We start from the raw sequence: 16,673 nt of genomic DNA on the forward strand, positions 1-16,673 counted from the left end.
TTTCCACCTTTATCCACCTTTGTCATGGTAGGAAGAACACGTCAATGTAAGGGTGGGGTCATAGGATAGCACAAGGGTTAAACAAGAGAGAAAAATGTTCTTGTCTGTCCAAAAACAGTGTAGTAAGTGTGTAGTGAGGAGTTTCTTCACCTTTGGCGGGTTTATTTTTAGAACGTGATTCCTGCGATAAATGAGAGAACACTGTATCAATATATGGAACTGAAAGAAAACTGGGAGCCAAGAATCGAGGTTTGAACTGAATCCCAGAGAAGGAAATAAGTTGCGTCTCTAGCAAACATGCAGTTTAGACGACAAACCGCTGCGTGTTTAGATACTGAAGCGAGAAGATCAGACAGACGTCCATTGGATCGTGTGGAGGTAACTTAATGTCGTCGTGTGTTTTTTTAAGAGTCAAATGAAACAAAAACCCAAGAACAAAGCTCATTCTTGCTACAGGCTATTTTAATTTTTCAACAAAGAAAAGGAAAAAAAAACATATATGCAGCATTTCTAATGAAACACTTTCTTTTGATCTCAAAAGAAAAAGACAGTCATAATCACATTAATAAAGACCAATATCTATAAAACATCTGCACTCTTCTCTTCATGCTGGGCGTATCTTCCAATAGGAAATGGAGTCACAACATTGTAACACAATCCACTGGTGGGTTGGAGAGGGAAAAAAAGGTGCTTTAGGAGGAAAAGTGAAGGTTCCATTGCTTAGTTTATCTTCTAGTTTCCCTCTTAAGGTGTGTCCAAATTCCTTCACTGCTCACTACGTAGTGCACCATAAAGGGCTTTCGCCGTTTAGTAGAGCTGATCCAAAGCTCCAACTCCAATGTCCATTCCATCCTAGAAATGTCCCAGAATTCTACGTGAAAAACCAAAGTGGATCGATGCTCACTAGATTGGCGATTATAGACCACAATGCATTGCGTTTGAGAGACTTCTTGTGTGAAAAAACAAAGGATTTTAACTTTTTTTTAATATTCAGAACACAGTAGATTCATAAATAGTCTTCATGAAATGTTCATATTTATTAGAATTTTACTTTGGGAAACCAATGATGTCATATTTGCTGTTAAAAAACAAACAGCAGTGAGCAAAGGTTTCTGAACAGCTTTTAAAATCCAGAATACTAGATAATGCTGCACTATATCATGTTTTAGTAGGGAGTTGGGAAGGAACTCGGACATAACCTTGATTTGGTTTTTGGGTCTGTTTTTGCTGAATTGAATCTCGTCTTCATTTGCATCTGTAGACGATTTTTCAGTATGAATCAGGAAATTGGGGTCAAAGCGTTTCACATCTATTTACATCTGATTCCGCAGCGCCAAACCCCATTTTCTTCTGACTCACAGGATGTCCTGGACTCTTCCTCACATTTCCTCCGTAGGAAGGAGAAGTCATTTCCCCGAAACACCTTCACTGATATGAAAACATATCCAGGTAAACAGCAGGCAAACAGGTCCAAACGGATCAGAATCGTTATACAGATTAACAAAAATCCTTAAAAAATGTGACCCAATAACGGTCAATAAATGTACAGAGATAATTAAAAAAAGGGATTTTTTTGTCCTTTTTCTGTACAAATGACAAACACCACGGAACGACAATCTTTGTTTTTTTTTTCAGACTCGAGTGGGATGGATGTGATCGACGAGGCGTTTCACCTGACAGGATGTGATGTCGACTGACAGGAAGTGCACAGGTTTTACATGGTCAGGACAGGCCACGGCACTCGCTCATACAAAAATGTACAAAAAACACCATCCTCTAGAACTAAGAAAACAGCACAGCCTGGAGGAGGAGAGCGCCCCACGTTTTTTCCTGACTGCAAAAAAAAACTGTGCTTACAGGAAGTTGGCCTTGTGGGGCGTTTGCGTGGATTCGGGCCGCGCATTTCTGCGAATTAAGAGTACGAAGAGCCAAACTAGATAATAAAACCAGGGCAAACGTGGAGAGTTCCGTCCTCCAGGTGACTTAAACGGAGAAATCAGAAGGATCTTTAGTTAGCATCCCGCGCCACGTGCCATGCGTCCTCGTCATTGTGTCTGGAAGTGCTGTGGAGACGCAAACGTGACCCGGTGCTGCCCCCTTAGTCATGTGACCTCCGTCATTGACGCCGAGTGGTTCTGCAAATGCAGGATGGAGGAGCGATGGAGGAAGAGGAGGGACAGAAGAAGAAGGTAGGGGGTGAGAAAGAAAAGACAGATGAAGGTCATTGTGATCTGTGGGGGGGGGGGGGGGGTAGTGCTTTTTAAGAGGAATGAGGAGCAAACGTCATGCCTGGTGTGTGCGAGAAAGAAATTCCACAATGTTCCATCAAACCAAACCTGGTCATGTCTTAAAGGGTACACGATTATTCGATGACACAAGCCCTGACATTTCATCCAAGAGAGAACAATTCTCACTGAGGAGTTTAGCCGTGGCTGCACTGTGGGTTAGGTTTTCTCAGCTACCTGTGCGCTCAGCGTCTCCAGTGGGCTCTCTACGCGCGGGAACGTCATCAGCGGCAGGCCGCGGTATTCCTCCGTCTTCTGTTTGGCCGCTGCGCCGTGAACTCCTTTAAAGTTGTTCACGACACAGACGCCCTACGAACAGACAGGAAAAGAATGTTCAGCACTTCTGCTCTACCAAGGAGATCACCGATTTTTGAAGTCGCAGCAGAGACGCATCACAGTCAGATGAAAACCCAAACTTCACTCGTAGTTGTGTGACTGAATGATGACTCCTGTGGAGACAGACTGCTCGGGTTTGGTAAAACCTTCAGAAATCCTTCCAAAAACTGTTGTTTTGGAGTCTGCAGCAGCTCTCTGCGGCTCGATACAGAAGAGAGGAATTAATAGAGCACTTTAATAGTTGCTGCTGTGATGTTAAGCTTATTTAGGTGTAAAAAAGGATCAGTCATCACAAAAGTTAGTGTGTGGAAGTCAGCCATTCACTCCATGTTTATGGTGACATTTAATGAATGAATGCTTCAGCTGGAAGCCGCTCCGCTGCCGTTTATCACTCTGCACTCTGGTTTATTAGCAGCCATAATGAGAGTCCTCATCATTGTGAGCTGTACAGATGGATGACCCCAATGCTCAACATAAACACTGATGCTTTTCATTCGTTTCTTTTAAAGACACAGACTTCCTGTAAACTAGTTTGCCGACCAATTTGGCACTTGATAAGGAGCTGGAAATGAAAAAAGAAGAAGAAGAAGAAGAAGTGTTCTTCTTGTGGGACTTTTTGTAACCTTTAGAAAGCTGATGAAGTGTTGTATCCAAAAGCTACACACATATTATGAACTCAAGTCGGGTAATGTGAACACATTACAGCTGCGGTTGATTTTTTTGAGCACAGACTCCAAACGGGCTGCAGTATTTCTGAACTCTTCCATCTGCCTAATCAAAGGCAGCAGCCTGAAGGAGATCCCACCCCAGCAGACATCAAGCATGCCCTCAGGCAGCGGCACAAGAGAAAATGAAGCTGCACGGCTTTGCTAGAGGTTTCTGAAAGGTGTTTTTTTTTTTTTTCATTTGAGGGAGTTCATAGACGGCGAGTCTCAAAGCCCAAGAAAATGAGGGAATTAGAGCTGCTGGGCAGAGTCTGCAAATGACTCCAGCATCACAATGAATTCTTCATGTCAATATCTGTCGGGGCGAGTCTAAACTGTAAGCTGATGTGGCGGCTTTAATACATTTATGCATGACATTAGCGTTCTCATTTTGGCTGGAGTGATGCACCTCCCCAGCGGAAGCGGCGACTGCTTCTTTCCATTGCGGGTCCTGTCGACGCCACGAAGAGCGCGACTGAAGTGTCGTCTGCTGTTTCATCACAACTCTGTAAAGCATCTCCACATCAGGTCTTGTTAGAATGCTTCAGATGAGGATGATGATGGTCTTTCAAATATGATTCAGAGGGTTTGTTTTAAAAGAAACCTTCACTCAAACACCAATTTGATGCTGCCAACACGCTCAGGGACTTGAAACGTCCCCTCTTTTTGTTTGACAACTCCCTCCCTACAGGATAGCAGTCCATCACAGAGCTGCAGGTCTCACATGGAAACACCCTGATGCACTTCAGTGGGTGCTTGCGTGAAGGAGAAGTCCTCCTCCACGCCGCGCTGATAATCAGGTGGAAATGAAGCGTTTAAAAGCTGCTGAGGCGACGATCCACTGTCTTGTGTTGATCGCTCCCTGGAGATCGCTGAATCAATGCACGTCCATTTCTATCAGCGTGTGACTGAGAGCCTCCATGAGGCTCCTCCTCCTGTCTGCATGTCCGGCGGTCTGCAGGCATGCTGGGAGCAGCTGTGAAATTAACTAGCAATATCAGAAAAATGGTTTTTCCCAACACCACCTTTGAATGTCGACACCAACTGCCCATGGAAACTTCTTGCACTTTAAAGGTTCGAGGTTAAACCTTCAAATTTAGTTCAAATGATTGACTTTAGGATTATTCATGACTTTTAAAAACACTGCTGCAGGCTGGAGACTTAAGAAGACATTCTAAAAGCCTACAGACTTTTACATAGATGGGTAGAATCTATGTAAGACAAAGCTATAAGAAAGTACACAACATAATCTTCTGCCTGATGTAACCCTTGTGCTATCCTAGGCACTTTAACATTGGGAGTTGGGTCATCTAGACCCACTAGACAGTGCGCTGAACCTTTTTTCTTCAATGATTTGTGATCTTCACTGGTGTCCATGGATTACATGAAGTCTTTCCACCTTTATCCACCTTTGTCATGGTAGGAAGAACACGTCAATGTAAGGGTGGGGTCATGTAAGATAGCACAAGGGTTAAACAACACGTTAGGATTTTTGACCCTGACGTTTTTGACCCTGGAACAGGAACCTGGAAACGAAGCACAAGCTGACAGTGGAAGTAAGTTTACTACACAGGAAACAACTGGAAGACGATGCATAAAGCAATAGCAGAGCTGGAATTAACCATGAGAATGGAGGTGTCAGAACATCCTTTCCACACATTACAAGATGCAATTACAATCTGAATGGGACTTTATGCATCCTCAGAGCTGTTTTCCCTTTTTTGACTTTAAAGGAGTTTTAAGATGTTCTTGTGGCATTTCACTCATGATTGAAGACATGGATGAAGAAATTTATGATTAAAATAGAAATTCTGGTGTATTTCTTTATTCAAATTGTTGTCAATATGGAGCAGATGAAAAATTGTCGCTGGAAAAAAAAAACTATATTTGTTATGTCCAAAATAAAGTAACAATGGGCGGGCCACAAGCTCCCTGCTCTGCTCCATTCCGCTGCATTCACCTGTAAACGACTAGATCTGTGTACGTCTTTGTTTTCCTGGTCTGAGCTGACATCTGGCTTCAAACTATACGTCTGAATAGCTCCAACATCGCTCACCATTCTGTTGCACTGGTTATGCTAGGTTAGGATGAGAGGGACCCAAACCTAGTGGGAGAGAGTGGAAAGAAACGGGGGATGGGAAAGGAAGCGACTCCAAGACTTTTTTATTTTGGCTAAAAATGGCATTATCATTACTTAAAGCCACTGGGAGAGCTTTGTTTATAGATCAAAAAATGATTGGAGTGGGACTTTAAATTATTATTACTTGCGTTGAGAGTTCATTATACATTTTGCGGATTAAAACTCCAAATATTTGAAGTATGGTACAGACGCCTGCAGCAGCAGAAGATCGGGTTTTTCCTAGCACACACATCCCAGCAGGTTTTCAGCCTATCAGTTAAGATGAAGCCGCCCTCCTGTGTCCATGTGAAGATCCCACGTTCCCTCTCGTCCAACACTTCCTAGTTTTCCCTGCCAGCCTCTGAGCCTCAGAGAGCAGCCACAAATAGAAAAGCCTGTAAGCCTTCCCTGTTGTTGACCTAAAGTAACCTCCCAGTTCCAGCAGCGATGGCCAGCCCCAAATGTTAAACAGGAAAGTCAGATGTTGACAAAAGCAATTGTATTTTCAGTGGAAGGCGGCCTGTTTGACGGTATTCCAGGTGAACAAGCTGGATTCCTTTGTGTTACGGACAGCTGAGCAGCTAAATTGCAGTCTTATGTAACGCACACGTATTTATACTGAGTAATTGCACTGGTTTAAAAAAGGCTGATTGAAGCACAGGCTTACACATCCCAGTTCCTCTGTCTTCTCAGAGCAAAACACAACTGTAATTAAACCTGATGTTTGCCTCACCTTTGCTCCTCTTCCTCACACTCTGGATATAAGAGCAAACTGCCAGCTCAGCATTCGTCTCTCGTTTTCTCCTCATCATTACTTAGTGATTCCCTTTAATTACACTCATTACTTTTAAAGTTTCTCCGCCTTAAACTACAGTAGAATGAATTTGAGGATTTGCAGTTTTTTAGAAGCGTCTCCAAATCTAGAATATTTAGAGCGTTTTTTTGACGTTTTCTGTTTTTTGTCTTGTTCATCTGTCCTCACCAGAAACAAAGCGATTGCCGACCCCAGGATGAATCCAGCCACCACGTCTGAGCAGTGGTTTCGATACTCCGAGACCCGATTCAGGCCGGCGAGGAAGGCCGAGCAGAGCGTGCCCAGACATAAAACGGGCTTGGCCAGCCGGCTGGACTTGGTCTTGATGGTGCTGGTGATGTACATCTGAAGGGGGAAAAGCTGATTAATTCAAATAGATTCTGGGTGTTGCTTTCAGCCTTTCCTCTTGTCTTTAGCCAGAAAATGTCAGAATAATTCCCAGGAAGCAGCTAAAAGTGTCATGGTTTGGGGTTTTTTGCATTCGTTTTTGCTTCCTGTTTTACTTCCCTGGTTCCAATCTCTTCTGACCATGTTCACCTGTGTCTTGTCAGTTCTGTTTGTATTTAAGTCTTGTCTCTGCCCTCCTCCTGTGCTGGTCCATACTGTCATATCCATTTGTCTGTTTACCTGGTTAGCCCACAGTAAGCTTTGGTTGGTTTCCCTGCTCGGCAGCCCTTTCTGTTAGGATTAAAACCCCTTTTTGACTTGGAACCACCTGCCTCCTCGCCTCTGCATTTTGGGTCCTTCATCAACCCCCCCCCCACCCCCCCCCCCCCTTCACGTGACAAAAAAGGGTTTCAGGATCTTCAATCCACTCAGGACCTAATCAAACCTCAAAGACATCTCAAAAAGGCGTGTCAGATGTTTCCATCTTTTTTCAGGTATTACTTACATTCTCCTCTTTAACAGTGAAATTTCCCATAAACAAAAGGAAGAATTTGTAAAGTAAATCTCCCATTTAGCTCGAACTGATCCAACTCAGATTTGACTTTTTAAAAAGCTGCCTTTAACTTAATTCCTAACCTTATAAACATCCTCAAAATGCTGGGATTTTCTTCAACTCCGTTTTTAAAAATGTTTGAATAAAAACAAAGTTTGTTCCCCCCCCCCCCCCCCCCTCCCCCTCAAAAAATAAATAAATATCATGTAAGGTATTTTAAGCACCAAATTCAAGCTACAAGTTTGATTCAGTTGCAAACATACTGGAGATTAAGTATAGACGAATAAATAAAGATGATGAAAATCCAACTATTTTAGCAGTGTATCATATTCGGGGTCAAATCAGGATCAGGTTAAAGTGGAAAAAAAATATATTTTTAATTTTAAAAATTAAAAACAGTTTTAAAATCAAAAGTAAATATTGTAGATGTATAAGAAAAATTGAAAATTTGAAAAAAGAACTTAACTTGGTAGAAATATTGAAAATTATTTAAAAAAATCAAAACAAATTGAAAATGTCAAATAACAATACACCTAAACTTTCAATCAAATAAGAAATCATGCTTATTTGTAACATTGTATTTTCAACTTTTGTTTTTTCATTTTCTCTCCTTTGCTTTCAGTCCTCAATTTTGCGATTGGCTGTTAATTAAAATGTTATGTGGAGGCGGAGCCTTGAACCTAATGTCTACCGGGACATGATTGACATCACGTGATGGAGATTCTGATGTCATTTCTGCTCCAAAACAGTGTCTGCAGGTGGCGCTGACTGTTAAACCCCTCCTATGATGAGCATCATCACTACTATGCGCCACATCAAATTTACAATTTGTATTTTTATTCACTTTAACCTGATCTTGATTTGACCTCATTATTGCATTCCTGCAGCACTTTGTAAAAGCTGTGTTTGAGCTACTGTCACTTTAAGAGGCAGGTGTTTGAAAACATAAGTTCATCGCTTGAGGAGGACGGGTTCTCCTTCCAGACACCCCCTGCTTACCGTCACGTAGACAGCCGAGTAAACGCTCAGAGAAGCGTCCTTTGACGGGAAGGATCGGCGTGCGTTCTCCACAACCACAGGGTTTCCGGTGCAAATGTTGCCATGGACGATGAACTGGTGATTGAAGCGGCACTCGGTGCCAGTGTAGTTGGGCTTGCAGACGGACAGGAAGTACGGTGAGAGGCCTCCGGTAACCACCTGACCTGCATTGACAAAGATGTCTGTGGCGAACAAGCCGAAGGCGAACACGCCTGCAGAAGGCCGACAAAAAACACAGAAAAACAATTCGATCAGATTCGAATGGTGTGGCGTCAATTAGCATCAGAGTCAGATGCAGTTGTTGTAATCATCTCCGTCCCCGTCTTGACATTATCCACATCGCCGTACGCCATCTAATGGCGTGATCTAACTGGTGCGTCCCACCTGTAAGTGCAGAACCAACACAGCAGCTGAGAGAACAAGCTCATTTCTGTCCAATTGCGTTGATTACACATCGGCTGGCAATTGATTACAGCAAATGAGCCTGTAGACTCTGAAGTCAGCTGCTTCACCCACAATACACCATAAACGTCTACATCGAACAATGTCTGAGCACAGATTGTACTTATTCTGTGTTTCACCTGTTGGAGGATAAAGGAAGCTGCTGTAGATGAGTTTGATTCCATTTATTTGAACAAACATGTGAACTGGAGGCTGAGAAGCAAACAAACAAAAACAAAATCAGTATGTGAGATGAAATGATTGCCCAGAGACTTCTCATCCCACCTGCCCTGAACTCTGTTTGTCTGCTTTCTTCTAGCTGGGAAACAGAGCTGCTGATTATCTGGCCTGCTTAGCCATGAAATTGCCGTTCTTTGCATTGTCATCCAGGCTGGGCGTTGTGTGCTTGTGTGTACAGAGGAGTGTTTGATGGGTAACGGGGACGAAGCGGTGTGAAGGGCATGAAAAGAAATGAAGGGGAGGATTGAAGTGAAGCAGATGGACTGATCTACTGAACAGCAGATGGACGTTCTTAGGAAATGAGGTTCATTCGGGCTTCAGAACCCCTTTCTACGTCTGAAGTGGAATCCTTCGCCAAGCTATGAGGTCAGCGTGATCACGCAGAACGTCGCTGCATCTCGTTATTAGAAACGTTTCCTCAGATTCCCAGACTGTCTTCTTTTGCGCCTGATGCTGTTTATATACACTAGGCATGTGTGGTGCGTTCAAAAAGGCGCAAAACGAGGGTTTTTGAAGCTTTTGACACTACCTTATACTCGCATTTGTGCCTACAGTTGGAAGAGGCTTAATGCAAAATGTCAAAGTGGTGCAAATGTCATGAACTTTTCTCCGGCCTATTTTTCTTTCACAGCACTACTCCGATAAATAAGACTAGTCATATCATTCCATCCAGGCACAAACCGCATTTCATTATTTCTCCTTTATGATCAATTTTCTTCCGTGTTTTGAAAAGGACGGCAGGCATACGTCACTACCATGTTCATGCGCATGTTCAATTGTGCGTTTTGGATACAAAGCCTGAAAACAGACTTCAAAACTTGTGTAGCAATGCGTGAAGACAAACAAATTGAATTTGGAAGCCTTGAATGCGCATATGAGCGCATTTGCATGGACTTTTCATTGGAAAAGTCGCTCGAATGCGCGTTTCCTAGCCCAGGTTGAACCTTGCATCATTTACCTGCGTTAAGGCATGGACACCCTCACCAGGGTTGTAACGAGTATCCAAATACTCACTGGTTCTAGTAGAGTCAAGTAAAAAAGACAAACACTTCAGGCGATGTAATGATCACTCTAAAATGCAGAGTGAGTGAGGCTGGATTTAAACGACATAAACCAAAACCAAACCGACAGTAAATCCACTTCAAAGTAAAGGGTCAGTGAAGCTTCCTATTTTTCAAAGAAAAGGTTCAGATGGTTTTCATAGGGGAAAAAAATACGACATAGTTCAGCAACTGACATAAGTTTGGAAAAAAACTTTTTGCTTTAAATATAGTCGACAATTTGAATAAATACAATCTAAGGAATATGAATTTAAAGAATATTACGCGTCGGTTTTTGAGGTGTTTCTGACAAACGCCTCACCCCCATGATGATGACTTTGTTTATTTTCAACAGTTTTCTCTAAAATCAAAGTGACGCTGAAAGCCTCTGAAAAGAAACTTTCAAACAGTTCATTACTGCTGTAGCTGTGAGCTTTTTCCTTTTCCTTCAAACTAAACTCTGGAAACCTTCAGGACTCGCTGTAGCTTTTCTCTCTTTTAAGTACTTAAAGCCCAAAAATCAATTACCTTTATTGGCCATTTATTGTATTTTTATGACAAAAATGGCTTTTCTGGAAAAATTAATATTATCAGAAAAGTTTCACCTGCATTTATTTGAAGTATGTAAGCATACGTAGAATGTTTGACATGAACAAAGAACACTAGTTCTGGTATGGAAACTTGACAAAAATGAATAACTTAATGATCATATCACGATACCCTGTAAAATCCTATTTTGTGGTAAATCACACAATGTAGCGTTTCAAAATAAAAGCCTTTTGCAGCTATACCAGAGGCTTCCATTTAATCACAGTCAAATGTTCTGAAGGTTTATATTTAATAGTAAGACACTTGACATTTGGTTTAGATTTAGTTTTGGTGCTTTAATCTCTGAAACGTTTTTGTCTTTGAATAGAGTAACCTTGCACAACAATTCTTTAAAAATGTCCATTTAAAGCACTCAGACATACAGAAGTTTGTATTAAACAGCTATGATAACAAAAAACAAATGAATGAGTTAATAAATGTTGAATTCTGCTTTAGAATGATGCAAAGCATGGTTGGAAGCTTCTGGTGGGGTGAGGGTTTACTTTACAACTACTTCTTTGGAATAAGTAAAAACAGAAATGTAGCACAGCTGGACTTTCTCCTAATCATCTCCATCACTGAAGAAGAACTGCAATTCCATCAGTCATTTTCCGGCACAATGGAACTCCTCCACAGGCTAACTGTCATCACATGGGGATCTTTGGGGGCTGCTGGGGTAGAACTGGCATTATCCTGACACACGCCGCCATGCCAGGCTGCACTAACATCCGGATTTCCAGCAAAACGTGGCATTTCCATGAACGAGCCGTTTCTCTGGAAGCTGCAGATGGCTTCAGGAGCACAACAGCAGGATGCAGACTTTGATGAACCAAATTCCTAATACAGTGCCGCTAAAAATAATGTGAAGAGCGTAAAGTGTTTGTTGCTGCTGCTGCCTGGTATGAATGGCGAGGGGGCGACCTTCACCAGGCATGGTGTTCTCACCTATGAAGCGGATGATGCGGCGGATGAGGGGGTTCAGGTAACAGCAGTCTCCTGTCACGATGGTTTTCTCCTGGGCCAGGAGGGCTTCCCTGGTTGACTTCATCACGTACATGGAGATCTCACCCACAAAAATCTACAACAAAGGTCACAGAAAGGAGCGAGTTGCATCATAAGATGAAGAAAAACACAACAAATAAAGTGACTTTTCCCTTCTGTCAGAAAAGCAGTGGAACATTTGGCTCCCACCGCACTTTGCCTGTTTTACATAAGAGTGTTTGGAAGCAGCCTTTCTTCAGATCCATTATAGAGCAGATGTTACATCAGGTCTAATGGAAAAACTGCTGCTGGACACTGAAAGTGTAAGCACTCCAGCTGCCTTGGGTGAGAAGACGTTCCCGCTGTGGCTGCACACGCACGCCGGTCTGGCCTTTGATGTGAGCGTGTGTTCGGAGTTTGTCTACAGCCCCGGGACAGATGTGTTTTCTGCCTCCGCTGTGGATGTTTTTCGGCAGTGCTCGGGTTGGTGAATGCGGCTGTAATCTGATTCTTTCTCTGCGATACAGCCAGAGAGCGACGGGTGGGATGTTGAAGGGAGGGGACCCCCGATGGCGAAACTCTCTCAGAGACTTCAGAGGGACGCTTTCCACAAGATACTGCAAACTGGGATTTGACACACAAAGTTGCTTTGACCGTGACTCAGCAAAGGTGATCCGGAGGTTTTGTTGACAAAAACACAGAAACATGAATTCAAAAAAGTTTGTAAACCTTTAATAAAAACAGAAAGAGATTAAATAAAGCAGGGAGCGGCGTTGTATGGCCTGCAGCTGCTGCCACCCCCAGCGGCCCTCTTTTGACCCGTCCTCAATGGCTGCGAACAACAAGAAAACAACAATTTGGCGAGCTCTCACAAGCAACTATTTTGTCCCGAGTAGCTTCCCCATGATGCTCTAGGAGTTAGGAGGCAATAGATCAAAATCCCTGGGGGTAGTTTAAATTTGTAGTTGGTATTAAAGATGAGGTTTTTGAAAATTCAAACTGGCTGCCTCTTTCCTAGGTCAAAGGTCAACCAAACTTCAGCTGTGGTTGTAGGCTTAACCTGGTGACGTGTGTGAAATTTTGCAAAGATAGCTCAAACAAAACAATGGGAAAACTGCTAAATTTCACGATTTGCCACAAAATGGCGGCCAAGCCGTAGGTCCTTTGGCCATCCCATAATAATGTGACATTTCTTTTGGATATCCTCAACATGTGTTTCGGCTATGTTAGTGGATTTTTTGGGGACTTTTTTAAACTTTCTTTTGAGTCCCCTAAGAGATTTTGGCCCCATTCATTTTTTTAATGGCTTCTTCCGCTGTGTTGTCATCACATCTGTGGAGGGTTGTTCACTATGTTAAAAAAATTCCCACTCACAAATACACACTTTGGACAATCTGGTCATAATGATGGAATTTTTTGTAAACGTTCACTTTTGTTGTACATTTTTGTAAAAAAAAGAAAAAGAATAAAATTGACAGACGACAGGCAGAGGAGGGACTTTCTATAGAAGTCTTTGAGCCTGATCTTTGTGATCGCAGGTCACTAACTAACATTTATTAGCAGGTTGAAAAATCCAGATCAGTTTCCTAAAGAGGAAAGATGGGAGCTGTTTTTAATATTACCAAGCATTAATGCTTTTTGAAATAAATAAATCAGTCCACAATTTAAATGTCAATTCTCTCATCCTGTCTTCCCGATTGCTGTGCTTCTTTTTTAGCTGGCAGGGCTTAAACTCCTGCTCTTTAAATATCACTGTAGTTCTTTCCCTCTGCCCTCACTTCACAGACCCCCACTAAAATGGTTAATAATGTGAACATGAATTACACTACCGATCAGAGTTTTTAACTATTTGTGTGTTTTAACCACAATCCAATCCAGTTCAAATGCCTTTTTGTTCATTAATGGTTTCTGTATTTTGAGGTCAGAATAGCTGGTTTTTGGAAGCTGCACACAGGCACAATGACAGAGAGACTTTTCTATGGAAACGTGTTGAGGCTGCTGTCCTGTTGGGTTAACATTAACTATGTTATTCAAGATTAAGATCATGATGAACTCTTGTACTTTTACATTTCTCTCTCATAATGGGAGAGAACACTGGCTGCAGACAAGATGTTTCCTGACTTTGTCTGCCTGGAAAGGATACCACTTACTGTACGAGCTCTAATTCAAAAGTGTTCAGAATTGTTAAAAAAATTAAAAATAATTAAATATTGAAGCTTAAAATAGGAAAAAGGAATTAACTGTTCGGATCAGCAGTTAAAATAAAGGTTTTTTCGAGCGATGTTGGGGACTTCCAGTTCCTGTCGAGGACTTCTACGTCTGGATGTTGATGTCTGCAGCTAGGGTCTCGTGCATTATGGTTATGGCGTTTCATGGCTGCCATTACCCAACGAGCGCAAAGATAACTGGTGACGGTGCGCCCTATCGAGGGGAAAATACAGTACAAAGTATGTAATAACTAAAGACATTACGGGTTTTATTTTTTTCCCTGTCTTACAAAAACAACAGGAAAATGAGCTCCCATAAACCTGATTTAAAGGTGAAATGAATCACAGGAGTCATGATTTTCTTATGCTGTCAGAGTTCATCTGCAGAAGCAGCAGCAGCAGCAGCAAGCCGCTGTGGTGGCGCTCTCTCTGGCTGTCTAAAACATCAGTGTCGGGTCTGATAAATATTTATTCTCCTAAAAAAGTCAAATAAACAGTAGAATATCAGCCTCTCTGCTCTGAAGGAGAGAAGGGCGACTCTCTTATGCCTGATCTCCATCCGCTCCCTTCGGTCAGACCGTGTGGAACAGTCTGTTTAAATAACTGCTATGTGCTAATTAGCAGACATGCCAGGCCTGTCATCATTAATTCTGATTGGCTGCTGCTGTTTTATGAGCCATGTGGAGACTAAGGAATATCTGGTCAAGCTCAGCTTAGAGAGGCACAGGACACCACCTTCTCAAAGGGAACAATTAAAAAGTTAAGGAGCAGCAAAGGGACAGCCCAAGGAACTCGAGAAAACACAAGTCATTTAAATACGTGTCAGTGGAGGAGGGGAAAAAAGAAAGGACTGGGGAGAAAGTCAAAACCACAGACCTTCTAGTAAACACTGGAACACTGTGTTTTTCTTTGGAGGTCATCCTCTAAATGTTCCTCCACCTGCTCTCAGCTCTCACTGCAGATCACATCATCATCTGCAAACATCAAGGTCCACAGAGATTCCTGTCTAACCTCATCTGTCAGTCTTACATCACCATCGAAACAAGGAGGAGCTCAAAGCTGATCCTTGGTCAAGTTCCTACCTCCGCCTTAAACTCCTCTGCTTCACCTACACCTGCTTTTATTTTATACTTCAATTCATCTCTGAGAAAGAGACAGGAGGCAGTGCAGGAGGACGCAGAGCTCTCTTTGGGAGGGATGAGGATGGATAGGATCAAGAACGAGTCCATCGGAGCAACAACTCATGTTTTGAAGATAAATGAAGGGAAGCAGTTTGAGCTATTCTGGAATCACTCAGAGAAGGAACATTGATAAAGTTTGTACAAGGATGCTGAGGTTAGAGCAACCAGGACATAGGCCTAGACGAAGACAAAAGAGGGGGTTAATGGATGAAGGAGGAACATGAGGGTGGTCGATGTAAATGATTTGCTGTGAAGACCCCAAAAGGAAGCGCCTGAAGACAGAAGAAGATGTAAAGTCCACCACAATTTGTTCTTCTGCCTTCCTGTTCTAAACACCAAACATCTCCATCAGTTCCCCCTCCTCCCAAATGTCTGCGAAGGTCTGCCACAGTCACCGCTCTCTCCTCTGGGGATACTCTGGATCACCTCATTCATCTCCCCCAATCATTTCTTCTTCTCCTCTGGCTCACATCCTACCTTAGGGCCATAATTAACATCACACCTTCAACTTCCAGCTTTAGAGTCATCACCTTATCTGACACTCTCATCACATCCAAATCATTTTTAGCAGACTTCTCCCTTAGGATCACCTTTTCCATGTCTCTGAATCCATACAGAGATGAAACAGTTGGAATCTGCTCCAAATCTAAACGCTTTGCTCCCTTTCCATCTGGTCTCTTTGAACACATAATTCAAACTCTTTAGTTATCTCTATCAAAGCCTCTACATTCAAAGTTCCTAGTCTGAGTCCTACACCCTTACCTTTCTTTTTTTCTGTCTGCCTACCAACACTCCTTTGTCCTCCCCGGGCTTTCACCCACTGGCCTTGTAGTAGAGTGTCCTCCCTGATTCTGGAAGGTTGTGAGTTCAAATCCATCGTCTAGTCATATCAAAGACTCTAAAAATGGGACCCCACGTCTCCCTGCTTTACACTCAGCATTAAGGGATTCCATTGGGGTGGGTTAAACCACAAAACCGATTTTCAGCATGGCTGTGTCTGCAGGTGTGTGACTATAGGAGTTTTAAAATAGCCGGTAGTCTAATAATTCTTACCTGTAGGTCAACAGCACCAGTACCAATAAGTCTACTCCACTTCTGATGTGGTTTAAAAGTCCTGCTTGTTTACATGATTGATTTGGTTTTTAAGAGGAGAAAATTTGGTTTAAAAATTAGAAAATCTGTGATGATGGTTGGTTATTTGCGAATGAAAAGCTAAATCTTTCCGATAATGAAGACGAGCTGAATAAAACTAAAACAGCAGAAGGAGGCGGCTGGAAAGCTGCAGTGTGCCTTATTACGAGTAAACAGGTGGCGTGTGTCCAGGAAGCGGGGAGTTTTAACAATCGCATCAGTGAATAAGTGCCTCTTGGACTTGTGATATGGAGGATGGAGCTGGAAAGGAGACAAAAGCTGAATTTATATTTTAAAAAAAACTAGGGTGCTGCAAATCCTAAATTTCACTGTTTTAACAACTTCTAGATCACACAATTTCTAATTATTTGAACATTTAAAGACCACAGAGATCTTCTTTTTTGAAGTTTTTACCCATCATGCAAACTTAAGAGTTAACACGTGTGTATGTGGTGACACAGAGAGCTCACATAGTATATATTTGTTGTGGGGGAATATTTATTTAAATTTATATCACAATTAACATCAGTTTGCTGAGTTGAAAACATTTAAAGGCAGTGAAAACAGAGTGAATGACTGACGTTAGAATGCTATTATGTCATGCAATGCCTACCAGTTAAGTGCTAAA

General features: G+C 42.3%; 1 protein-coding gene across 1 annotated transcript in view; it reads right to left on the minus strand.

The window, feature by feature from the left end:
• Positions 1-444: 444 nt before the first annotated feature.
• The window catches only part of plppr1 (phospholipid phosphatase related 1), a 59,608-nt gene continuing 43,379 nt past the window's right edge, over positions 445-16,673 (minus strand). The window contains exons 4-8 of the mRNA XM_023960575.2: positions 11,491-11,623; positions 8,198-8,448; positions 6,427-6,603; positions 2,463-2,594; positions 445-2,135 (exon numbers count right to left, since the gene is read on the minus strand). Coding sequence (XP_023816343.1) covers positions 2,103-2,135; positions 2,463-2,594; positions 6,427-6,603; positions 8,198-8,448; positions 11,491-11,623 — 726 coding nt within the window. The 3' untranslated portion in view covers positions 445-2,102. The remainder of the gene's footprint in view (positions 2,136-2,462; positions 2,595-6,426; positions 6,604-8,197; positions 8,449-11,490; positions 11,624-16,673) is intronic.

The sequence above is a fragment of the Oryzias latipes genome, chromosome 12 (assembly GCF_053564925.1).
Source record: "Oryzias latipes strain Hd-rR chromosome 12, Olatipes_Hd-rR_3.1".
NCBI classification, from domain to species: domain Eukaryota; kingdom Metazoa; phylum Chordata; class Actinopteri; order Beloniformes; family Adrianichthyidae; genus Oryzias; species Oryzias latipes.